The following is a 25,816-nucleotide window of genomic DNA, read 5'->3' as shown; positions in this document are numbered from 1 at the left end:
CAGACAACTCCACAGTGGCGGTCTACATCAACAAGGATCAATAAGTCTGTTAAAGCTCAGCTTTCTCCTGTTCAGCATCGTCGACGACCTGAACATCTACATCTTGTCATAAGAGGCGACTAACACTAACAGGATCGGGTGGTCAGGCTCACTGACTTGGTGGAAACATGTCATCGTATCCCAGTTGCATAGGTCGATGCTCATGCTGGTGCAGTGGTGGTCCTGTGGGTGAAGACCCATCAAACCGCTTAGCAGTGTGTCTTGAACAGCTGGATATATGAAAGAAAAACGTTTAGATATTACACTCATTCATTATCCCTTACGGTATGCGCAAGTATCAGACATTTATTACCCATAAGTTTGGATTAAATGCCATATGTTCTGGTACATATAACCCCATCTTTGTAGGGGGACTGTATTCAGCAGCGTTCGTCCGTCCCGATTCTTGTTAACGTGATATCTCATGCACTGTTGTACCCAATGTCTTCACATTTGGTGACAGCCTACATTGGGGGATTACGCAGACACCAGTCGATTTGGGTGACCTTGACCTTATTTTCAAGGTCACCACGACGCTTTGACCACTTTTTAACTCATGTAACAGCGATATCTCATAAAACATTGCACCCAATGTCTTCAATTTTGTCGACAGCCTATATTGGGTGATTATGCAAACACCAGTCATTTCAGGCATATCTTGTGTGACCAAAAAATAAAAAGTAGTCAATATGTTATAAATATTTCATTCTTCTTTAGCCGCGGGGTACATTGCCTCATTAGTGGCAAACACTTGTTATCCCCCGCAACGCGTTTTGCGGGGGGTATTAAAATGGACTCCGTCCGTCCGTCCGTCCGTGCACATTTAACTTTTCCGGAGCAGAACTCTAAAACCGTTCACTATTTCTTCACCAAACTTGGCACATAGATAGATCTGGTGGTGTACTGGTGCCTTTTGGTAGTTTTGGAATTCTGAATAAAATATTTTTGGCGTTTCCGTGGGAACAAGTTTTGACTTAGCCTGAAATTGGTGGTAGTACACTTTTCCGAAGCTGAACTCTAAAACCGTTCACTATTTCTTCACCAAACTTGGCACATAGATAGATCTGGTGGTGTACTGGTGCCTTTTGGTAGTTTTGGAATTCTGAATAAAATATTTTTGGCGTTTCCATGGCAACAAGTTTGACATAGACTGAAATTGGTGATAGTGCTCCTTTCTCGAGCAGAACTTAAAACCTTTCAATACTCTCCTTACACTTTTTTATATACATACCTAAATATTTGACATAATCATAACTCGTAGACATAATCATGAAGAGTATTTTGCCATTGCGGGGGATATTGATGACTTTGTCTTCTAGTAATTATTTAAACAGAAGTGACAAAACCCTTTCCACAGTCAATTGTACAATTATAACTATACTATAAGCATATATTTGTTCCAGCAGTACTACAGCCATACGATGTTGTCTGAACCAGACAAGACAAACGAAATTGAAATTGATTCCAAGCCCAGCCATGTCTTAAGGGTCAGTCTTCATGGTTGATGGAGATCTGCCCGAGAGTGGAAGGTCAGGGGTTTGATCCACAGCAAATCATACAAGAGATTAAAATATGGAACTTGGTGCTCGGCATTTGGGATAAAAAGAACTGTTCGGAGTCCGGATACTGTGAGTTTAAAACCATGTTTAAAAGAGGCATGGTATCTCGGTTGGCAAGCACTACACAATCGATGCAAGTCGTACCAGTACAAGCATGCAAGTGCAAAAAAGAGAGAAGAAAATCACAATCCCGAAACATGTTCCACCTCCGCTTGATAGGCTAAGGAACTTATTTCCTCCTTGAGATTTTTTAATTTATGAAACGTTTTTCAACTTTCACTTTTACATGGCACAGTCAGTGAGGTGGAACATCAAGGTCATGATACAAATCCCACGAGAGAGCCAACCAATTTATTACAAGTTTATACCTTTGCTTTGATGAAGCCTGGATTTGTATTATGATATGATGTACTTTGCTTGATGACTGGTATATGCCGCCTTTGATCGTAGCACGTGCACATCTAAAATGTGGATTGAAGCGTCAAAATAATCCTACAATCAATTATGATATGACAATGATTAACTGTATGAACCCGTGAAGATCCGGGTTAGAAATGATTTTCAGTAACCCATGCTTGTCGCAAGAGGCGACTAACGGGATCGGGTGGTCAGACTCGCTGGCTTTGTTGACACGTCATCGTATCACAATTAGATCGATGCTCAAGCTGTCGAGCACTGGATTGTCTGGTCCAGACTCGATTATTTACAGACCGCCGCCATATGGCTGGAATATTGCTGAGTGCGGCGTAAAACAACAAATCAAGTAACCTAGGGCATTGAAGTGTGCTGTATCAGCTATCATATATTTGCTCTCCTAAAGATTTGTAACATCAGTTGACTTCTTTATTAAACATTATGTTTGAATGTTTGTTTATTCGTTGCTAGGTTACCATACTGTACTAAGCTTACCTCACTCAGCTGTATGGGCATGGAAAATAAGTATAACGAACGGCAAAATTGTTTGATGGGCATTCCAGAAGTTGGTGACTCAAAGATGAAACATACAACTTTATGGATGACAACTTCTTATTTATTGCATAGAGCGACGTTTTGATGTAGATTCTTACATCGTTATCAAGCTAAAAGTGAATACAACCAGATGTAGAGGGGAATATATACACAGAATGTTTTGACAACAGCAGATTAACATTAACAACAACATGTAATTGAATAACAACTGGTACATAATTATGAGAGGCCAGTGGGAGACTAAGAACAACAAATGAGACTGGGAACGAAGTTAATAAACCAAGAATCAGGACTTCGCAAAAAGAAAACTCTTGGAAGCCATCGAAATCCGCCGCCACAAACCATTGATCAACAGAGACCAAGGATACTACATACCATCGGCCTATGAAGAACTTATCAAACTATAGACTCTATAAGCATCCAATCAGCTTGTTATTACAACTTAATGCCCCTTGTTTATTGGCTTCGTTCCCAGCTTCATTTGCTGTTCTTAGTCTCCCACTGGCCTGTCATAATTATATATATAATATATATAATTTTTATATAATTGCCTGTATGATTAGTTAGACGCTTCGGGGCGGTGGGGTAGCCTAGTGGTTAAAGCGTTGGCTCGTCACGCCGAAGACCCGGGTTTGAATCTCCACATGGTTACAATTAGTGAAACCCATTTCTGGTGTCCCTCGCCGTGATGTTGCTGGAATATTGCTTAAAGCGGCGTAAACCCAAATTCAGTCAGTCAGTCAGTTAGACGCTTCAATCTACATTGATTTTTAGATATGCTACGATCAAGGGCGACATATACCCGTCATTAAGCAAATATCACGTTGCAGTAAAAACAAAATGGCAAATTATCGGTATGCAGAATGCTGACATGTCATTGAGGACTGTTCATCCATGTACAATCAGACGATTAGCCAGAAAACATCAGCAAGCCAATGACGTTAAGGAAAACTAGAGTGTATGCAGCGGTGCTCCGGTTCACAAGACTTCATATATCATCCTTCCAGCGGTGGTCAGGCTAGCTGACTTGGTTGACACATGTCATCGGTTCCCAATTTCGCTGATCGATGCTTATGCTGTTGATCATTGGATTGTCTGGTCCAGACTCGTCTATTTACAGACTGCCGCCATCTAGCTGGAATATTGCTGAGTGCGGCGTAAAACGAAACTCAATCACTCATCCGTTCAGTGGCGTGTTAAAAACAGAACGGCTTCCACATAGTAGTGTTCCAACGGAAGGGTCCGAAGTTGATTAGAATGGGACGGGTATACACCCAGACAACCAATCAGACGTCCGTTGTTACATACAGAACACAAAGCGGCACGATTTGCTTGGTCTCAAGCTCGATGTCACTGGAAGTTGACAACTTGGGGAAGAGTCAACTGGTCGCACGAAAGTCGATTTCTTTTGTTGATGCTGGTCGAGCTTGTTGTTCGGTGTCCTAGAAACACTGCCTATGCACAACGGAATAATTTGGAGCAAGTGCCGTTTGACGAGGGCTCATTAAAGTTGTCGGGGTGGATTTCACATGACTGAAAACTTGACCTTGTGACAATCAGACAAAATCTGAATGGAGACGGGTACATCACTAACATCGAAGACCGTGTTGAACAACTCTTCGATTACTATCCCTCTAGACACAAGACCTTTCTTCATGGACGGCAATGTGATGAGGTGTTCCATGTGTAAAATGAGGAATTGAATGTGTCCAGGTGTTCCAGGTGTAAAATGAGAAATTGAATGTGTTCCATGTGTAAAATGAGGAATTGAATGTGTTCCATGAGTAAAATGAGGAATTGAATGTGTCCAGGTGTTCCATGTGTAAAATGAGGAATTGAATGTGTTCCATGTGTGAAATGAGGAATTGAATGTGTCAAGGTGTTCCATGTGTAAAATGAGGAATTGAATGTGTTCCATGTGTAAAATGAATTGAACGTGTCCAGGTGTTCCATATGTAAAATGAGGAATTGAATGTGTTCCATGTGTAAAATGAGGAATTTAATGTGTCAAGGTGTTCCATGTGTAAAATGAGGAATTGAATGTGTTCCATGTGTAAAATGAGGAATTGAATGTGTTCCAGGTGTTCCATGTGTAAAATGAGGAATTGAATGTGTCACATGTGTAAAATGAGGAATTGAATGTGTTCCATGTGTAAAATGAGGACTTGAATGTGTCAAGGTGTTCCATGTGTAAAATGAGGAATTGAATGTGTTCCATGTGTAAAATGAGGAATTGAATGTGTCAAGGTGTTCCATGTGTAAAATGAGGAATTGAATGTGTTCCATGTGTAAAATGAGGAATTGAATGAATGTGTCAAGGTGTTCCATATGTAAAATGAGGAATTGAATGTGTTCCATGTGTAAAATGAGGAATTGAATGTGTCAAGGTGTTCCATGTGTAAAATGAGGAATTGAATGTGTCAAGGTGTTCCATGTGTAAAATGAGGAATTGAATGTGTCCCATGTGTAAAATGAGGAATTGAATGTGTCAAGGTGTTCCATGTGTAAAATGAGGAATTGAATGTGTTCCATGTGTAAAATGAGGAATTGAATGTGTCAAGGTTTTCCATGTGTAAAATGAGGAATTGAATGTGTTCCATGTGTAAAATGAGGAATTGAATGTGTCCAGGTGTTCCATGTGTAAAATGAGGAATTGAATGTGTTCCATGTGTAAAATGAGGAATTTAATGTGTCCAGGTGTTCCATGTGTAAAATGAGGAATTGAATGTGTCAAGGTGTTCCATGTGTAAAATGAGGAATTGAATGTGTCAAGGTGTTCCATGTGTAAAATGAGGAATTGAATGTGTCAAGGTGTTCCATGTGTAAAATGAGGAATTGAATGTGATGAGGTGTTCCATGTGTAAAATGAGGACTTGAATGTGTCCAGGTGTTCCATGTGTAAAATGAGGAATTGAATGTGTCAAGGTTTTCCATGTGTAAAATGAGGAATTGAATGTGTCAAGGTGTTCCATGTGTAAAATGAGGAATTGAATGTGATGAGGTGTTCTATGTGTAAAATGAGGAATTGAATGTGTCAAGGTTTTCCATGTGTAAAATGAGGAATTGAATGTGATAAGCTGTTCCATGTGTAAAATGAGGAATTGAATGTGTCAAGGTGTTCCATGTGTAAAATGAGGAATTGAATGTGTTCCATGTGTAAAATGAGGAATTGAATGTGTCCAGGAGGTCCATGTGTAAAATGAGGAATTGAATGTGTTCCATGTGTAAAATGGAAATAACATATTGTAGGACGTATCCTTTGAATGGCGGTGTCCCATGTTGTCGGAGGTATCCTTTGAATGGAGGTGTCCAATATTGTAGGAGGTATCCTTTGAATGCAGGTGTCCCATGTTTTAGGAGGTATCCATTGAATGGCGGAGTCCCATGTTGTAGGAAACATCCTGTTTTGAAGGATGTGTCCCATATTGTAGGAGGTATCCTTTGAATGGCGGTGTCCCATGTTGTAGGAGGTATCCTTTGAAGGGCAGTGTCCCATATTGTTGGAGGTATCCTTTGAATGGAGGTGTCCCATGTTGTAGGAGATATCCTTTGAATGGCGGTGTCCCATATTGTAGGAGGTATCCTTTGAATGGAGGTGTCCCATGTTGTAGGATGTATCCTTTGACAGGCGATGTCCCATGTTGTAGGAGGTATCCTTTGAATGGTGGTGTCCCATGTTGTAGGAGGTATCCTTTGAATGGAGGTGTCCCATATTGTAAGAGGTATACTTTGAATGGAGGTGTCCCATGTTGAAGGAGGTATCCTTTGAATGGTGGTGACCCATGTTGTAGGAGGTATCCTTTGAATGGCGGTGTCCCATGTTGTAGGAGGTATCCTTTGAATGGAGGTGTCCCATATTGTAAGAGGTATACTTTGAATGGAGGTGTCCCATGTTGTTGGAGGTATCCCATGTTGAAGGAGGTATCCTTTAAATGGCGGTGTCCCATGTTGTAGGAGGTATCCTTTGAATGGAGGTGTCCCATGTTGTAGGAGGTATCCTTTGAATGGAGGTGTCCCATGTTGTAGGAGGTATCCTTTGAATGGAGGTGTCCCATATTGTAGAAGGTATCCTTTGAATGGAGGTGTCCCATATTGTAGGAGGTATCCTTTGAATGGTGGTGTCCCATGTTGTTGGAGGTATCCCATGTTGAAACCCCTGGGGGAATCCACTCACATCTACCAATGATCCTGGCATGACTGAACTCCACTAGTTGTAGACGCTTTCCTCCTTGTGGTGTAGAATGTCCTCCACAGTGGAAACAACATCATCATTTCCGTAATGCTTGCCACTCAGGTCTCACTTCAAGTTTGGGTATAATGGGTATCTGATGGTGCCAGATCTGGCTGATTCAGAGGAAGAGCAACAAGATCAAAGTCATGTAATGCAGCAATGGTGGAACCAGATGTTTGGCATGTGTCTTGTCCTGGTGGGACAGCACACATGCAGTATGTTTTCAACAAAGATAAGCCTTGATATTCTCATGTCCATTAATGGTCGGACCTTTCATGAGTCTGTTCACCAGGGCCCCGTTTCACAAAATCTCTCGTAGTGCTACGACTGTCGTAAGTCAATGTTACAGTATAGGAGGTACGAATGCTACAAGAAAAGTTACGAGATCTTAGGCTTACGAGAGCTGTGTGAAACAGGGCCCAGGATTCCTTTGAAATGATAGAAACCTGAAACCTTGCCATTAAGTCTCAGGCTGATAATGGTGAACTCAAAACACATTCATGGTTAATGTCTCAAACAAAACCTGCTGGGTCTTCTTCAAAATGACAAATTCTCTTTGGAGATTGAGAACTTGAGTGTTTCTGCTCAGGTTTTCAGAAGTATCCTGGAACCTTGCTCAGTTCATTCCTGAATGATGCCTACTGTACTGGCTACTGTGTTCTGTGGTGAGTCGCAGATATTGAATCATTAAGAGTTTCTCTCCCATGAACCCTGTCCACCTCTTGTTAGTTACAAAGGAAACAGCATCATCCAACCAGTTTACACAATGGATTACTGTTAGCCCCTTTCAGTTGGAGATACTTTCTGACAGTATGGTGGCCAACAGAATAACTAACCAATATGATGCCTGTATAATTGTGCTGCCAGGTTGTGTATTTGTTCTATGGATGCACTTGACATCCTTTATCTTTAGGTTGCTCCTCTTATTTAACAAGGGCGGTGGGGTAGCCAGGTAGTCAAAGAGTTCGCTCGCCATGCCGAAGACCCGGGTTCGATTCCCCACATGGGTACAATGTGTACAGCTCATTTCTGGTGTCCCCTGCTGTGATATTGCTAAAATATTGTTAAAAGTGTGGTAAAACTATACTCACTCAGTCTTATTAAACATCTGTAACATCTTGCACTTGTATCAGATATATTATGTCTATAAATATTCCACGTCTAATGAGATACACTGTGGTAGTCTGTCTGCATGATATACCATTCCATCTGTACTGTAAACTCTTCCCTCCATTTGATGATCTTACATCTTGAATAACTGAACAGAAACACAGCTTTGTGAAGACAGTTTATTGGCTATCAAACTGTGTAGCACAAGGACCCAAGTTTTACACAGAAGGCCCCTATATTACTGAGGTGTGCAACACAAGTGTTTACCAGTGACCTACACACTGTAGATGTTAGTGGAAATACATCACGTGTTAGAGAGAGCAATAACACCTGTACACTGTGTACTTACTATATAGTCAATGTAGCTACTTGGTCACATTAGTATGTCCCTTACACCAGGTTAGTTAACTAACACAGAGTCAAACATATATCAACTTGGGAACAGAAACAGATAGAATTTAGATTGTATTTTAGGTCACAGGAAATGTTTATATGACAGATGACCTTGACAGATGACCTTGCCGAAACTCATAGCAGCTCATTACACCAATGTCTTTCTCAAAAAAATGGTCGAAAGTATTGAAAACCAAGTTGAGATAAGAACAGTGTTTTGCTGCCATAAATGCAAGTGATTATGACTGAAAAGACAACTGCTTTTGGCTTCGAATCAGTAGGTTCAAAACATGAGATATTTGTTAGTGCATCATCGCAAGTTTGATCAGGACTGTTAATGACTGGTTTACAGATAAATATAAATATATATTTGGCAGGAAAAATCTTGATTTGGACGGAAAGCTGGGAAATGGACGGATATGATAGCGTAATACTTTTGATTTGATAATTGGTATGAACAGAAACAAAACAAATATATAGATGCTTGTACAACCACAAATAAATACTGAAATAAAGGTAAAAGTATCACAGACAATAAACACAGCATTATCCAGCTGACCACAAGTATGTATAGGCCATATGTACAAAATGCTGAAGGAGCATATTTTGCAAATTAGGTGTCCATGTACTTGTGGCTGCCCTGTTGGAATGTACCGAGAGAAGGCCTTGGAGGGTTGATTTCCACAACACAAATACTCATCAATGTACATTGGGTTTTTTTGTTTGTTTTTTTAAACCATTCCAGTTTTTGAAAAAAAGATTCATGGTTTATCGTTTATGACACATAATGACTTCAACTTCTTCTGGAAATGGGAAAACAGCCACAAGTGAAATTAACACTAAGCCATATGTACAAACTATGTACTACTTGACAACTGAACAACAAAACAAGCATCAGATTATCACATTCAATAATCACTACAAACAACAACTTGGATGGGCCATATATTATCGGTTAAATCCTTCTCTTTGTGGCAGGAAACTTTCCAGTTAAGATATTTTTACACAACATATATCTGAAGTGATTTCCTGAGAAAAGCAAAATTTAAACATGACAAAAGCTCATTTTCCTTAAAAACAGCTATTTTGCCCACAAGACCCTATGAATAGTCAAACACAAATAACCTTCATGCATATTTTCCTTCTTACAAATTCCACATAAATTGGATATGTTCTTTTTCCCAATTGAAAATACTTGACCATATCTGCATATAAAATCACACATTAGTAGCACATCTGTTATATGATGTACACAATACATAAGGCCTATGGGTAGTGAGCATTTCATGTATGGAGAGCACGACAGGGTTATGTGACTCACTGCACAAAAATTGAAATTTACAGAAAAAATAAAATAGTTTAAGACAATCACAGTGCAGATTTTCACAGCTATGTACGAGTAACAGTTTGTAACTATTGGTATCACAGTTGGTCGAGTACAATGGACAACTTTTATACACCTCTGACTGAATGATAAATGAGTTGAACTTACTCTAACCCAAGGTACTTATGTCCTAATCAAATAAACCAACAAATTGAGAAACAAAATGAATTTCTTTACTTCCCATTAAATGTTTTGGTCAACAAAACAGAAAAATAAAACCCCAGAACAACTAAGCCTAAAATAGAATGTGTCAATCAAAAAACATGATGCCACTTAGAGAAATGCCTTTTCCATTTGATTGAAGAAAATAATCAACAGTTAACTTAATATGGAACAAAAGCTATAACATCTGGTTAAATACAGGTAAATCATCTTAAATGTTGCTTAATAACAAAAGTTTCATTTCTTTAAAAATGACGCAAAACTTGGATGTACAATGAATAATTACAGATTTGCACAAACTTGACACATTGTTCAAAGTATAATCTATGGGACTTGATGGCTGGGAATACAGAGCCTGCTCTGGTTTCGACTGGTGAGCTTGCCCTGTCATCCAAATGTGTCTATTTCTGTCCCTGAAACATGTACAAAACAATACCATTGAACAAAACAATACCATTTCCATACTGCGTAAGTGTAACATAGAGTGACCTGACAAGGCAATGGGGTGGTCATGCATGTCCCTCGCTACTACTGTGTGACACGGAGATGACTCTACACTAGCACGCTACTACAACATCTCCACAAGCTAGTACACTGGGGAAGAAAAGTACTCTGCTTAAACGAGCACAGATGAGAAATAGAACATAAAACAAATTCAGCTAGTAATTAATCAAATCTTTCCATTAAAAGACACCTACTGATGTCCAAGATACATTTGTACCATCACTCAAGATACACAAGTCACCTACTAAACGGGTCCACAGGACAAAGGTCACAACTAAATGGTCCATAGGACAAATGGTCACCAACTAAACGGGTCCATATGACAAGCATACTGTATAACATACACAAGACGATCTGACATACATGCCTGAATCTCAAACATTCAACAACCACAATCCATTATCAATTGTACAATGCACAAATGGTAATCAAAGTCTGAAGCTACCTCTGTAAATCAACAATATTATCGGGTTCCCTTCAACATCTTCCGGTCTCTGTATCCCCGGTATCTTGCCTGTATGGTTGTGGCCGGGCCTCCTTTTGCCCAAGGTCGGAATCCTGTCTCTGGGACAACTGGCTTGCTACTGACTTCCTTCCTGCCGACATAACACTATCAACTCTCCTCTCCATTTTATTCTTACGGGTTTGGTAACCACGGTAATGGGCCTGGATCCTTGTGGCTGCTTCTTCTCTCTCACGCTGCAAAACATCATCGTCAATGCCACGAGATTCCAATTTCTTGTGAGTGTCTGAATCCTCACGAGTATCTGGATCCTTGTAATCTTCATCCTTGTTCATTTGTTTTCGGACCTGGTGTCCACGGAAATGGGATTGAATCTTCAGAGCTGCCTCTTCCTCTTCCTGACTATCACCAATGGGGGATTGGGCTGGGGACCGAACCGGGGAGAAGCGATCCTGGGAGTGTTTCCGTGAGGTGGGAGTATGGCGTGGGGTGCCGTATCTTGGAGGGGTGCTCTGTCTTGGGGGAGAGGAAATCCTCTCATCATCATCATAGCCATTCATATTACTGTAGTCCTGGTAACGAAACAAATTGGCCAAATTATTCACAATGATAATCATGATCCAACTGACTTGCTTCGTGGAAGCATTATCTGAACATGTACCCCATGGTGTGATAATAACACTGTACTGACATGCGAGCTACATGCGAGACAAGCGAGACATCGGTGAGCACACTACACTACAAGCCATGCACCAGCTGGTCATATATATATATATATCATATGTTATTGTGTACTTGACTACATCAGCAGCTGTATTACATAGCAGACAAGACATCACCTTAATTACCACCAGGCAAAGAGCTCACATAAAATGACGATCTGTGAAGTGACAATTTTGTAATATATTTCTTGATTTTGTTTGAATGTTGTCTTTTTAAATATCTGAGAGGACCATGGCATGTTATCAGCCCCCTTGTTTGATGTTTGATACAGCACTCAGCAATACTCGAGCTATATATAGGAGACCTGTGAATCACTGAATCTGGACCAGAAGATCCAGTGATTGTTATTGCAAGCAATCCATGCTGTCTGCATATGATGACGTGCAATTAACTACATCATCGAGCCTCATCGCCTGATCACTTTGCTCAACTCTTACTTGAGTGTGTTGAGTTTTACGCCGCACTACACAATATTCCAGCTATATGGCGACGGTCTGTAAATAATCCAGTCTGGACCAGTTATCAACAGCATGAGCATCGATCTACGCAATTGGGATACGATGGCATGTGTCAATCAAGTAAGCCAGCCTGACCACCGATCCTGTTAGTCGCCTCTTACAACAAACATGGGTTACTGAAGACCAATTCTAACAAACAAAATTTATGCCCTATTTAATAAATTTCCTATTAAAAGTTTAAAATTGATGTTTATGTAAAAGTGTGTTAGTGACAGAATTCACATTTATTAATGATATGCTGCATATCAGACAAAGAAATAAGAAAGATGATCTGGTGTGACTTGTAACAAAACTTGATATATGTGCAACGTCAACAGTATTTCTAGATCGAAAGTGGTAGGCAAATTGATACATTGTTACTACTTAGAACATAACTATATTGATGCTTCACTTAGCTCAGAAACTGATGTCCTGCACATGTATCAGCGAATACTGACAGATATCACTTGAAGTCAATTCAATCGATTATCTCCCTTGAATGAACTAACAATGAAAACCTTTAGCACAGATGCTAACCAAAAACTGAGGCAATTTAGAATCAAAATTTTAATTCATCCCACGGTAATTACTTCTCTTATAATTTACTTTTCTTCAGTTATATGATAGTGGTTTACAGCTAATGTAGACTGGACCAGACAATCAAGTGACAGATATTCTGAGCAATGGTCCATGTTAATGGGATATGACATTCAGTCAAATGGGACACCAGGCCCGACCACATGATCCCAACCATAGGCGGATCCAGAGGAGGGGTGCAGAGGTGCGCACCCCCCCTTTGGTGCTGAAAGTTTGTTAAATGACCATTGGAACTCGGGTGAAAATGAAATGTGCACCCCTCCTTTTCTCAATAGAGTGCACCCCTCCTTTCTCAAAAAGCTGTATCCGCCCCTGCCAACTGTTGTCACTTCATATAACCAGCATGCTGTTTAGGACCTGTTATACACTGGATTATGGAAAGTGAAGGACAGCATGGGAATTTTGGGCAAGTATCGTGTTCATTTTAGGGCATCGATAAAAAAAAAAGACTTATTTTCATGAAATTCACAATAGTCTGAATTTCAATATCAGTTTTTACTACTGTGACTATAATTTAACGTCTGTTTGGCGTTTGAGTTCTGGACTTTTAGTTCTTGTCATTAGGTTTACAAAACCAACATAAAAGAAAATCAAATGAGAAAAAATAAATATTTGCGACATTTCTGTAGGGGAGCCAAGCAAACAGTCAGCTGCACTCACTGCGATGAGTCAGTGATATAATTTACAGCTGTTCAGAGGATGAAACTCCTACCATTTACAAACTGAATATGCATCTGAAACTTGCCACTGGTAAAGACAGAAAGACTGGTTGATATTCGACTGTTGCATTTACAAGTATTTGTAGGTGAATATTACAACGACAATATCAGATGAAACCGTGTAGAAAATCATCAAAACCATCACTGAACTAAATAATCTGCCAATTTGAAGCATGTTTATTTTTCATTTAAAGTAGATTTAAATTTTAAAGTAAAAGTAATTTAATATGATTTGATGATCACCTCCATTGATGACAGCATGAACTGAACAATATCAACCTAATGCAAAACTGAAGACATGACATACCGTTTGCTCTGGCCTTTTCCCAAAACACAACCTTTCACTTTGGTATATGTTCAACTGGCCAGCCAAAGTCAGAATCGCTGAACAGCTGATTTGAATTATACCCTTCATTTTTAAAGGATTATACCAGAAAGGAAGTTAACACATGCACACAGCAGGAAAACTTTTCATAGTTTTAGCAAAAATATAGATGAATATAACCCACTATAATGTGCAGACCAGAGGCATATATGCATAATAGTACCCCACGCCAAAATCTGTTGAAATATGACTGGCAATAGCAATAATTCTCTGTGTTGGTGAATGGGATAAATTCAACAATGCGTTGTTTTGTTCATGTCACAGTCTGATCATATGTTTTACAATTTTGTTTCATTTAGTTAGTTTCTTTGATGTTCAGTGAAATGATTGAACTAATTTATTTATTTTGATTATCCTTAACATTGAAAGATGCAACTCAGCAACCATGTGATCCCGTGGACGGGATTATGCTGTGGGATTTAAAAGTATCATAATTTATTCAGTCCCTTAAAATGTTCATGGTGTAATTTGTCCAATGCATTTTATGGGCATACCTCTTTATGTCCCCACAGTTAAGCCCTAAAACAAATAAGTTTTCTTCTTTTAACATGTCTTGACGTTCTGATTTAGAATTGGGCTGTTCACACTTTTTTATGTTTCTCATCTCAAACCTCAACAAGCATGAGAGCAGGGAGGCAAAAAGTACAAAGAAAAAAAAGAAGATGTTTTTCACAAACTGTGCAACTTACTTTATAAGATTGTAAACTTAGATCATTAGGTTATAGCCTTTAGATTAATTTATAATGCAGACTGAATCATTTTCCTTCAGAACAATCTTCTAATATGTGTAGATGAAGGAAGATCAAGATGACCTGTCTACTTGTAAGTTCAATGGTAAGAGACTTTATTAGTCACATTAGGACATAAGTTTCCACAGTAGCAGGAAAATTGAGATTAGAAAACTTTTAATTATTTCATGTTTGAATGAAAAGTCAGGTCACAGGAAATGGGAATGAGAAAAACATACGGACAGTCTTGGTTTTATTATGATAAACATTGAGAGTTTCACCTTCTACTGTAAAGATGGTGATATGTAATTTCAGTTTTTTTTGTTTCACTCAAGTCTACAGGTAACGTGACATTAATATTGTCATGAATTGATATATACGGTTGCAATATACAGTAATGTATCTATTCTAATCAATCCAATAAATTCCATTAAGTACTCTAAATGTACTCTAAAATTTTCCAGTACTCCTGTATTGAATAAATGAGGAGCACGTACTCCTGATGTTGACAAATTATCTGGAGTCCTGGCCTCAAATACAATCTTGAACAAAGTATTCTCATGCCAATGATTTGCCTGAGGAAAGTATGATCTGCTAGTAAAGAAGAGTTAACTACAGCCTTGACCAAAGTATCCTCATGCCACTGATTTGCCTGAGGAAAGTATGCTCTGCTAGTAAAGAAGAGTTAACTACAGCCTTGACCAAAGTATCCTCATGCCACTGATTTGCCTGAGGAAAGTATGCTCTGCTAGTAAACAAGATATAACTACAGCCTTGACCAAAGTATTCTAGGGGATAGATTTGCCTGAGGAAAGTATGCTCTGCTAGTAAAGAAGAGTTAACTACAGCCTTGACCAAAGTATTCTAGGGGATAGATTTGGCTGAGGAAAGTATGCTCTCCTAGTAAAGAAGAGTTCACTACAGCCTTGATCAAAGTATTCTACAGCCTTGACCAAAGTATTCTAGGGGATAGATTTGCCTGAGGAAAGTATGCTCTGCTAGTAAAGAAGAGTTAACTACAGCCTTGACCAAAGTATTCTAGGGGATAGATTTGCCTGAGGAAAGTATGCTCTGCTAGTAAAGAAGAGTTAACTACAGCCTAGACCAAAGTATCCTCATGCCACTGATTTGCCTGAGGAAAGTATGCTCTGCTAGTAAACAAGAGTTAACTACAGCCTTGACTGAATAATTCTTGAAGATAGAATTGCCTGACGAAAGTATGCCCTGCTAGTAAAGAAGAGTTAACTACAGCCTTGACCTAAGTATTCTAGGGGATAGATTTGCCTGAGGAAAGTATGCACTGCTAGTAAAGAAGAGTTAAGTACAGCCTTGACCGAAATATCCTCATGCCACTGATTTGCCTGAGGAAAGTATGCCCTGCTAGTAAAGAAGAGTTAACTACAGCCTTGACCAAAGTATTCTAGGGGATAGATTTGCCTGAGGAAAGTATGCTCTGCTAGTAAAGAAGAGTTAACTACAGCCTTGACCAAAGTATCCTCATGCCACTGATTTGCCTGAGGAAAGTATGCTCTGCTAGTAAAGAAGAGTTAACTACAGCCTTGACCAAAGTATTCTCATGCCACTGATTTGCCTGAGGAAAGTATGCCCTGCTAGTAAAGAAGAGTTAACTACAGCCTTGACCAAGTATCCTCATGCCACTGATTTGCCTGAGGAAAGTATGCTCTGCTAGTAAACAAGATATAACTACAAACTTGACCAAAGTATTCTAGGGGATAGATTTGCCTGAGGAAAGTATGCTCTGCTAGTAAAGAAGAGTTAACTACAGCCATGACCAAAGTATTCTAGGGGATAGATTTGGCTGAGGAAAGTATGCTCTCCTAGTAAAGAAGAGTTCACTACAGCCTTGACCAAAGTATTCTACAGCCTTGACCAAAGTATTCTAGGGGATAGATTTGCCTGAGGAAAGTATGCCCTGCTAGTAAAGAAGAGTTAACTACAGCCTTGACCAAAGTATTCTAGGGGATAGATTTGCCTGAGGAAAGTATGCTCTGCTAGTAAAGAAGAGTTAACTACAGCCTAGACCAAACTATCCTCATGCCACTGATTTGCCAGAGGAAAGTATGCTCTGCTAGTAAAGAAGAGTTAACTACAGCCTAGACCGAAGTATCCTCATGCCACTGATTTGCCTGAGGAAAGTATGCCCTGCTAGTAAAGAAGAGTTAACTACAGCCTAGACCGAAGTATCCTCATGCCACTGATTTGCCTGAGGAAAGTATGCTCTGCTAGTAAACAAGAGTTAACTACAGCCTTGACTGAATAATTCTTGAAGATAGAATTGCCTGACGAAAGTATGCCCTGCTAGTAAAGAAGAGTTAACTACAGCCTTGACCTAAGTATTCTAGGGGATAGATTTGCCTGAGGAAAGTATGCACTGCTAGTAAAGAAGAGTTAAGTACAGCCTTGACCGAAATATCCTCATGCCACTGATTTGCCTGAGGAAAGTATGCCCTGCTTGTAAAGAAGAGTTAACTACAGCCTTGACCAAAGTATTCTAGGGGATAGATTTGCCTGAGGAAAGTATGCTTTGCTAGTAAAGAAGAGTTAACTACAGCCTTGACCAAAGTATTCTAGGGGATAGATTTGGCTGAGGAAAGTATGCTCTCCTAGTAAACAAGATATAACTACTTGACCAAAGTATTCTAGGGGATAGATTTGCCTGAGGAAAGTATGCTCTGCTAGTAAAGAAGAATTAACTACAGCCATGACCAAAGTATTCTAGGGGATAGATTTGGCTGAGGAAAGTATGCTCTCCTAGTAAAGAAGAGTTCACTACAGCCTTGACCAAAGTATTCTAGGGGATAGATTTGCCTGAGGAAAGTATGCTCTGCTTGTAAAGATGAGTTAACTACAGCCTAGACCGAAGTATCCTCATGCCACTGATTTGCCTGAGGAAAGTATGCTCTGCTAGTAAACAAGAGTTAACTACAGCCTTGACCTAAGTATTCTAGGGGATAGATTTGCCTGAGGAAAGTATGCACTGCTAGTAAAGAAGAGTTAACTACAGCCTTGACCAAAAATATCCTCAGCCATAGATTTGCCTGAGGAAAGTATGCTCTGCTAGTAAAGAAGAGTTAACTACAGCCTTGACCAAAAGTATCCTCATGCCACTGATTTGCCTGAGGAAAGTATGCTCTGCTAGTAAAGAAGATATTAACTACAGCCTTGACCAAAGTATTCTAGGGGATAGATTTGCCTGAGGAAAGTATGCTCTGCTAGTAAAGAAGAGTTAACTACAGCCATGACCAAAGTATTCTAGGGGATAGATTTGGCTGAGGAAAGTATGCTCTCCTAGTAAAGAAGAGTTCACTACAGCCTTGACCAAAGTATTCTACAGCCTTGGGGATAGATTTGCCTGAGGAAAGTATGCTCTGCTAGTAAAGAAGAGTTAACTACAGCCTTGACCAAAGTATCCTCATGCCACTGATTTGCCAGAGGAAAGTATGCTCTGCTAGTAAAGAAGAGTTAACTACAGCCTAGACCCCCAAGTATCCTCATGCCACTGATTTGCCTGAGGAAAGTATGCCCTGCTAGTAAAGAAGAGTTAACTACAGCCTTGACCAAAGTATTCTAGGGGATAGATTTGCCTGAGGAAAGTATGCTCTGCTTGTAAAGAAGAGTTAACTACAGCCTAGACCAAGTATCCTCATGCCACTGATTTGCCTGAGGAAAGTATGCTCTGCTAGTAAACAAGAGTTAACTACAGCCTTGACTGAATAATTCTTGAAGATAGAATTGCCTGATGAAAGTATGCCCTGCTAGTAAAGAAGAGTTAACTACAGCCTTCACCTAAGTATTCTAGGGGATAGATTTGCCTGAGGAAAGTATGCACTGCTAGTAAAGAAGAGTTAAGTACAGCCTTGACCCGAAATATCCTCATGCCACTGATTTGCCTGAGGAAAGTATGCCCTGCTTGTAAAGAAGAGTTAACTAAAGCCTTGACCAAAGTATTCTAGGGGATAGATTTGCCTGAGGAAAGTATGCTCTGCTAGTAAAGAAGAGTTAACTACAGCCTAGACCAAAGTATCCTCATGCCACTGATTTGCCAGAGGAAAGTATGCTCTGCTAGTAAAGAAGAGTTAACTACAGCCTAGACCGAAGTATCCTCATGCCACTGATTTGCCTGAGGAAAGTATGCCCTGCTAGTAAAGAAGAGTTAACTACAGCCTTGACCAAAGTATTCTCATGCCACTGATTTGCCTGAGGAAAGTATGCTCTGCTAGTAAAGAAGAGTTAACTACAGCCTTGACCAAAGTATTCTCATGCCACTGATTTGCCTGAGGAAAGTATGCCCTGCTAGTAAAGAAGAGTTAACTACAGCCTTGACCAAAAGTATTCTCATGCCATAGATTTGCCTGAGGAAAGTATGCCCTGCTCATAAAGAAGAGTTAACTACAGCCTTGACCGGGTATTCTAGGGGATAGATTTGCCTGAGGAAAGTATGCCCTGCTAGTAAACAAGAGTTAACTACAGCCTTGACCAAAGTATTCTCATGCCACTGATTTGCCTGAGGAAAGTATGCTCTGCTAGTAAACAAGAGTTAACTACAGCCTTGACCAAAGTATTCTCATGCCACTGATTTTCCTGAGGAAAGTATGCTCTGCTAGTAAACAAGGGTTAACTACAGCCTTGACCAAAGTATCCTCATGCCACTGATTTGCCTGAGGAAAGTATGCCCTGCTCATAAAGATGAGTTAACTACAGCCTTGACCGAAGTGTTCTAGGGGATAGATTTGCCTGAGGAAAGTATGCCCTGCTTGTAAAGAAGAGTTAACTACAGCCTTGACCGAAGTGTTCTAGGGGATAGATTTGCCTGAGGAAAGTATGCCTTGCTCGTAAAGAAGAGTTCACTACAGCCATAACAGAAGTATTCTTTGGGATAGATTTGCCTGAGGAAAGTATGCCCTGCTCGTAAAGAAGAGTTAACTACAGCCTTGACCGAAGTATACTAGGTGATAGATTTGCCTGACGAAAGTATGCCTTGCTCATAAAGAAGAGTTCACTAGAGCCTTGACCGAAGTATTCTAGGGGATAGATTTGCCTGAGGAAAGTATGCTCTGCTAGTAAACAAGAGTTAACTACAGCCTTGACCAAAGTATCCTCATGCCACTGATTTGCCTGAGGAAAGTATGCTCTGCTAGTAAAGAAGAGTTAACTACAGCCTTGACCAAAGTATCCTCATGCCACTGATTTGCCTGAGGAAAGTATGCTCTGCTCATAAAGAAGAGTTAACTACAGCCTTGACCGAAGTATACTAGGGGATAGATTTGCCTGAGGAAAGTATGCCCTGCTTGTAAAGAAGAGTTAACTACAGCCTAGACCGAAGTATCCTCATGCCACTGATTTGCCTGAGGAAAGTATGCCCTGCTAGTAAAGAAGAGTTAACTACAGCCTTGACCGAAGTATCCTCATGCCACTGATTTGCCTGAGGAAAGTATGCTCTGCTAGTAAACAAGAGTTAACTACAGCCTTGACTGAATAATTCTTGAAGATAGAATTGCCTGACGAAAGTATGCCATGCTAGTAAAGAAGAGTTAACTACAGCCTTGACCTAAGTATTCTAGGGGATAGATTTGCCTGAGGAAAGTATGCACTGCTAGTAAAGAAGAGTTAAGTACAGCCTTGACCGAAATATCCTCATGCCACTGATTTGCCTGAGGAAAGTATGCCCTGCTTGTAAAGAAGAGTTAACTACAGCCTTGACCAAAGTATTCTAGGGGATAGATTTGCCTGAGGAAAGTATGCTCTGTTAGTAAAGAAGAGTTAACTACAGCCTTGACCAAAGTATCCTCATGCCACTGATTTGCCAGAGGAAAGTATGCTCTGCTAGTAAAGAAGAGTTAACTACAGCCTAGACCGAAGTATCCTCATGCCACTGATTTGCCTGAGGAAAGTATGCCCTGCTAGTAAAGAAGAGTTAACTACAGCCTTGACCAAAGTATTCTAGGGGATAGATTTGCCTGAGGAAAGTATGCTCTGCTTGTAAAGATGAGTTAACTACAGCCTAGACCGAAGTATCCTCATGCCACTGATTTGCCTGAGGAAAGTATGCTCTGCTAGTAAACAAGAGTTAACTACAGCCTTGACTGAATAATTCTTGAAGATAGAATTGCCTGATGAAAGTATGCCCTGCTAGTAAAGAAGAGTTAACTACAGCCTTCACCTAAGTATTCTAGGGGATAGATTTGCCTGAGGAAAGTATGCACTGCTAGTAAAGAAGAGTTAAGTACAGCCTTGACCGAAATATCCTCATGCCACTGATTTGCCTGAGGAAAGTATGCCCTGCTTGTAAAGAAGAGTTAACTAAAGCCTTGACCAAAGTATTCTAGGGGATAGATTTGCCTGAGGAAAGTATGCTCTGCTAGTAAAGAAGAGTTAACTACAGCCTAGACCAAAGTATCCTCATGCCACTGATTTGCCAGAGGAAAGTATGCTCTGCTAGTAAAGAAGAGTTAACTACAGCCTAGACCGAAGTATCCTCATGCCACTGATTTGCCTGAGGAAAGTATGCCCTGCTAGTAAAGAAGAGTTAACTACAGCCTTGACCGAAGTATTCTCATGCCACTGATTTGCCTGAGGAAAGTATGCTCTGCTAGTAAACAAGAGTTAACTACAGCCTTGACCAAAGTATTCTCATGCCACTGATTTGCCTGAGGAAAGTATGCTCTGCTAGTAAACAAGAGTTAACTACAGCCTTGACCAAAGTATCCTCATGCCACTGATTTGCCTGAGGAAAGTATGCCCTGCTCATAAAGATGAGTTAACTACAGCCTTGACCGAAGTGTTCTAGGGAATAGATTTGCCTGAGGAAAGTATGCCCTGCTAGTAAACAAGAGTTAACTACAGCCTTGACCAAAGTATTCTCATGCCACTGATTTGCCTGAGGAAAGTATGCCCTGCTAGTAAACAAGAGTTAACTACAGCCTTGACCAAAGTATTCTCATGCCACTGATTTTCCTGAGGAAAGTATGCTCTGCTAGTAAACAAGAGTTAACTACAGCCTTGACCAAAGTATCCTCATGCCACTGATTTGCCTGAGGAAAGTATGCCCTGCTCATAAAGATGAGTTAACTACAGCCTTGACCGAAGTGTTCTAGGGGATAGATTTGCCTGAGGAAAGTATGCCCTGCTTGTAAAGAAGAGTTAACTACAGCCTTGACGAAAGTGTTCTAGGGGATAGATTTGCCTGAGGAAAGTATGCCTTGCTCGTAAAGAAGAGTTCACTACAGCCATAACAGAAGTATTCTTTGGGATAGATTTGCCTGAGGAAAGTATGCCCTGCTTTCGTAAAGAAGAGTTAACTACAGCCTTGACCAAAGTATACTAGGTGATAGATTTGCCTGACGAAAGTATGCCTTGCTCATAAAGAAGAGTTCACTAGAGCCTTGACCGAAGTATTCTAGGGGATAGATTTGCCTGAGGAAAGTATGCTCTGCTAGTAAACAAGAGTTAACTACAGCCTTGACCAAAGTATCCTCATGCCACTGATTTGCCTGAGGAAAGTATGCTCTGCTAGTAAACAAGAGTTAACTACAGCCTTGACCAAAGTATCCTCATGCCACTGATTTGCCTGAGGAAAGTATGCTCTGCTCATAAAGAAGAGTTAACTACAGCCTTGACCGAAGTATACTAGGGGATAGATTTGCCTGAGGAAAGTATGCCCTGCTTGTAAAGAAGAGTTAACTACAGCCTTGACCGGTATCCTAGGCCACTGATTTGCCTGAGGAAAGTATGCCCTGCTAGTAAAGAAGAGTTAACTACAGCCTTGACCAAAGTATCCTCATGCCACTGATTTGCCTGAGGAAAGTATGCTCTGCTAGTAAACAAGAGTTAACTACAGCCTTGACCGAAGTATTCTAGGCGATAGATTGCCTGAGGAAAGTATGCCCTGCTTGTAAAGAAGAGTTCACTACAGCCTTGACCGAAGTATTCTAGGGGATAGATTTGCCTGAGGAAAGTATGCCCTGCTAGTAAAGAAGAGTTAACTACAGCCTTGACCAAAGTATTCTCATGCCACTGATTTGCCTGAGGAAAGTATGCCCTGCTAGTAAACAAGAGTTAACTACAGCCTTGACCAAAGTATTCTCATGCCACTGATTTGCCTGAGGAAAGTATGCTCTGCTAGTAAACAAGAGTTAACTACAGCCTTGACCAAAGTATCCTCATGCCACTGATTTGCCTGAGGAAAGTATGCCCTGCTCATAAAGATGAGTTAACTACAGCCTTGACCGAAGTGTTCTAGGGGATAGATTTGCCTGAGGAAAGTATGCCCTGCTTGTAAAGAAGAGTTAACTACAGCCTTGACCGAAGTGTTCTAGGGGATAGATTTGCCTGAGGAAAGTATGCCTTGCTCGTAAAGAAGAGTTCACTACAGCCATAACAGAAGTATTCTTTGGGATAGATTTGCCTGAGGAAAGTATGCCCTGCTCGTAAAGAAGAGTTAACTACAGCCTTGACCTAGGTGATAGATTTGCCTAGGTGATGCCTTGCTCATAATTTCACTAGAGCCTGACCCGAGTATTCTAATAGTATGCCTTGCTCATAAAGAAGAGTTAACTACAGCCTTGACCGAAGTATTCTAGGGGATAGATTTGCCTGAGGAAAGTATGCTCTGCTAGTAAACAAGAGTTAACTACAGCCTTGACCAAAGTATCCTCATGCCACTGATTTGCCTGAGGAAAGTATGCTCTGCTCATAAAGAAGAGTTAACTACAGCCTTGACCGAAGTATACTAGGGGATAGATTTGCCTGAGGAAAGTATGCCCTGCTTGTAAAGAAGAGTTAACTACAGCCTTGACTGAAGTATTCTAGGGGATAGATTGCCTGAGGAAATTATGCCCTGCTAGTAAACAAGAGTTAACTACAGCCTTGACTGAATAATTCTTAAGGATAGAATTGCCTGAGGAAAGTATGCCCTGCTAGTAAAGAAGAGTTAACTACAGCCTTGACCGAAGTATTCTAGGCGATAGATTGCCTGAGGAAAGTATGCCCTGCTTGTAAAGAAGAGTTCACTACAGCCTTGACCGAAATATTCTAGTGGATAGATTGCCTGAGGAAATTATGCCCTGCTAGTAAACAAGAGTTAACTACAGCCTTGACTGAATAATTCTTAAGGATAGAATTGCCTGAGGAAAGTATGCCCTGCTAGTAAAGAAGAGTTAACTACAGCCTTGACCTAAGTATTCTAGGGGATAGATTTGCCTGAGGAAAGTATGCCATGCTAGTAAAGAAGAGTTAAGTACAGCCTGGACTGAAGTATTCTAGGGGATAGATTCGCCTGAGGAAAGTATGCCCTGCTTGTAAGAAGAGTTAACTACAGCCTTGACCGAAGTATTCTCATGCCACTAATTTGCCTGAGGAAAGTATGCCCTGCTCGTAAGCAAGAGTTAACTACAGCCTTGACCAAAGTATCCTCATGCCATTGATTTGCCTGAGGAAAGTATGCCCTGCTCATAAAGATGAGTTAACTACAGCCTTGACCGAAGTGTTCTAGGTGATAGATTTGCCTGAGGAAAGTATGCCCTGCTTGTAAAGAAGAGTTAACTACAGCCTTGACCGGCCTTGACCTAGTGTTCTAGGGGATAGATTTGCCTGACGAAAGTATGCCTTGCTCGTAAAGAAGAGTTCACTACAGCCTTAACAGAAGTATTCTTTGGGATAGATTTGCCTGAGGAAAGTATGCCCTGCTAGTAAAGAAGAGTTAACTACAGCCTTGACCGAAGTATACTAGGTGATAGATTTGCCTGACGAAAGTATGCCTTGCTCATAAAGAAGAGTTCACTAGAGCCTTGACCGAAGTATTCTAGGGGATAGATTTGCCTGAGGAAAGTATGCTCTGCTTGTAAAGAAGAGTTAACTAAAGCCTTGACCAAAGTATTCTCATGCCACTGATTTGCCTGACGAAAGTATCACTTGCTCGTAAAGAAGAGTTAACTACAGCCTTGACCGAAGTGTTCTAGGGGATAGATTTGCCTGACGAAAGTATGCCTTGCTCGTAAAGAAGAGTTAACTACAGCCTTGACCAAAGTATTCTCATGCCACTGATTTGCCTGAGGAAAGTATGCCTTGCTAGTAAAGAAGAGTTAACTACAGCCTTGACCAAAGTATTTTCATGCCACTGATTTGCCTGACGAAAGTATGATCTGCTCGTAAACAAGAGTTAACTACAGCCTTGACCAAAGTATTCTCATGCCACTAATTTGCCTGAGGAAAGTATGCCCTGCTAGTAAAGAAGAGTTAACTACAGCCTTGACCAAAGTATTCTCATGCCACTGATTTGCCTGAGTTAACAAGTATGATCTGCTTTGCCTGTAAACAAGAGTTAACTACAGCCTTGACCAAAGTATTCTCATGCCACTGATTTGCCTGAGGAAAGTATGCCCTGCTCATAAAGATGAGTTAACTACAGCCTTGACCTAAGTATTCTAGGGGATAGATTTGACCTGGTGATAGATTTGCCTGAAAAGTATGCCCTGCTTGTAAAGAAGAGTTAACTACAGCCTTGACCAAAGTATTCTAGGTGATAGATTTGCCTGAGGAAAGTATGCCCTGCTAGTAAAGAAGAGTTAACTACAGCCTTGACCAAAGTATACTCATGCCACTGATTTGCCTGAGGAAAGTATGCCCTGCTCATAAAGAAGAGTTAACTACAGCCTTGACCAAAGTATACTCATGCCACTGATTTGCCTGAGGAAAGTATGCTCTGCTAGTAAACAAGAGTTAACTACAGCCTTGACCAAAGTATTCTCATGCCACTGATTTGCCTGAGGAAAGTATGCCCTGCTAGTAAACAAGAGTTAACTACAGCCTTGACCAAAGTATTCTCATGCCACTGATTTGCCTGAGGAAAGTATGCCCTGCTCATAAAGATGAGTTAACTACAGCCTTGACCTAAGTATTCTAGGGGATAGATTTGCCTGACGAAAGTATGCCCTGCTTGTAAAGAAGAGTTAACTACAGCCTTGACCAAAGTATTCTAGGTGATAGATTTGCCTGAGGAAAGTATGCCCTGCTAGTAAAGAAGAGTTAACTACAGCCTTGACCAAAGTATACTCATGCCACTGATTTGCCTGAGGAAAGTATGCCCTGCTCATAAAGAAGAGTTAACTACAGCCTTGACCAAAGTATCCTCATGCCACTGATTTGCCTGAGGAAAGTATGCTCTGCTAGTAAAGAAGAGTTAACTTCAGCCTTGACCAAAGTATTCTCATGCCACTAATTTGCCTGAGGAAAGTATGCCCTGCTAGTAATTTAATTTGTGACAGAAACTGCAACAATGTAATTAAGGCTTCTACCAAATGGGAACATACATATATGACAAAACTTGGCAGAAAGT

At 40.4% G+C, this 25,816-nt stretch overlaps 1 protein-coding gene across 5 annotated transcripts in view; it reads right to left on the bottom strand.

Moving 5' to 3' along the window:
• Positions 1 to 8,073: 8,073 nt before the first annotated feature.
• LOC124255940 (doublecortin domain-containing protein 2C-like) overlaps positions 8,074 to 25,816 on the bottom strand; it is a 138,388-nt gene continuing 120,645 nt past the window's right edge. For 4 of the 5 annotated variants that reach the window (XM_046689891.1, XM_046689888.1, XM_046689892.1 and 1 more), the window contains 2 exons: positions 10,797 to 11,386; positions 8,074 to 10,260 (listed from right to left, as the gene is read on the bottom strand). In XM_046689891.1, the coding sequence (XP_046545847.1) occupies positions 10,829 to 11,386 (558 nt within the window). In that variant the 3' untranslated portion in view covers positions 8,074 to 10,260; positions 10,797 to 10,828. The remainder of the gene's footprint in view (positions 10,261 to 10,796; positions 11,387 to 25,816) is intronic. The other variant, XM_046689893.1, reaches the window with a different exon arrangement.

This window comes from Haliotis rubra, unplaced genomic scaffold (assembly GCF_003918875.1).
Source record: "Haliotis rubra isolate DU_JTF1 unplaced genomic scaffold, ASM391887v1 Scf613, whole genome shotgun sequence".
Lineage (NCBI taxonomy): Eukaryota > Metazoa > Mollusca > Gastropoda > Lepetellida > Haliotidae > Haliotis > Haliotis rubra.
The sequence above is the reverse complement of the archived record's forward strand: the minus strand, read 5'-3'. Positions and strand labels throughout refer to the sequence as shown.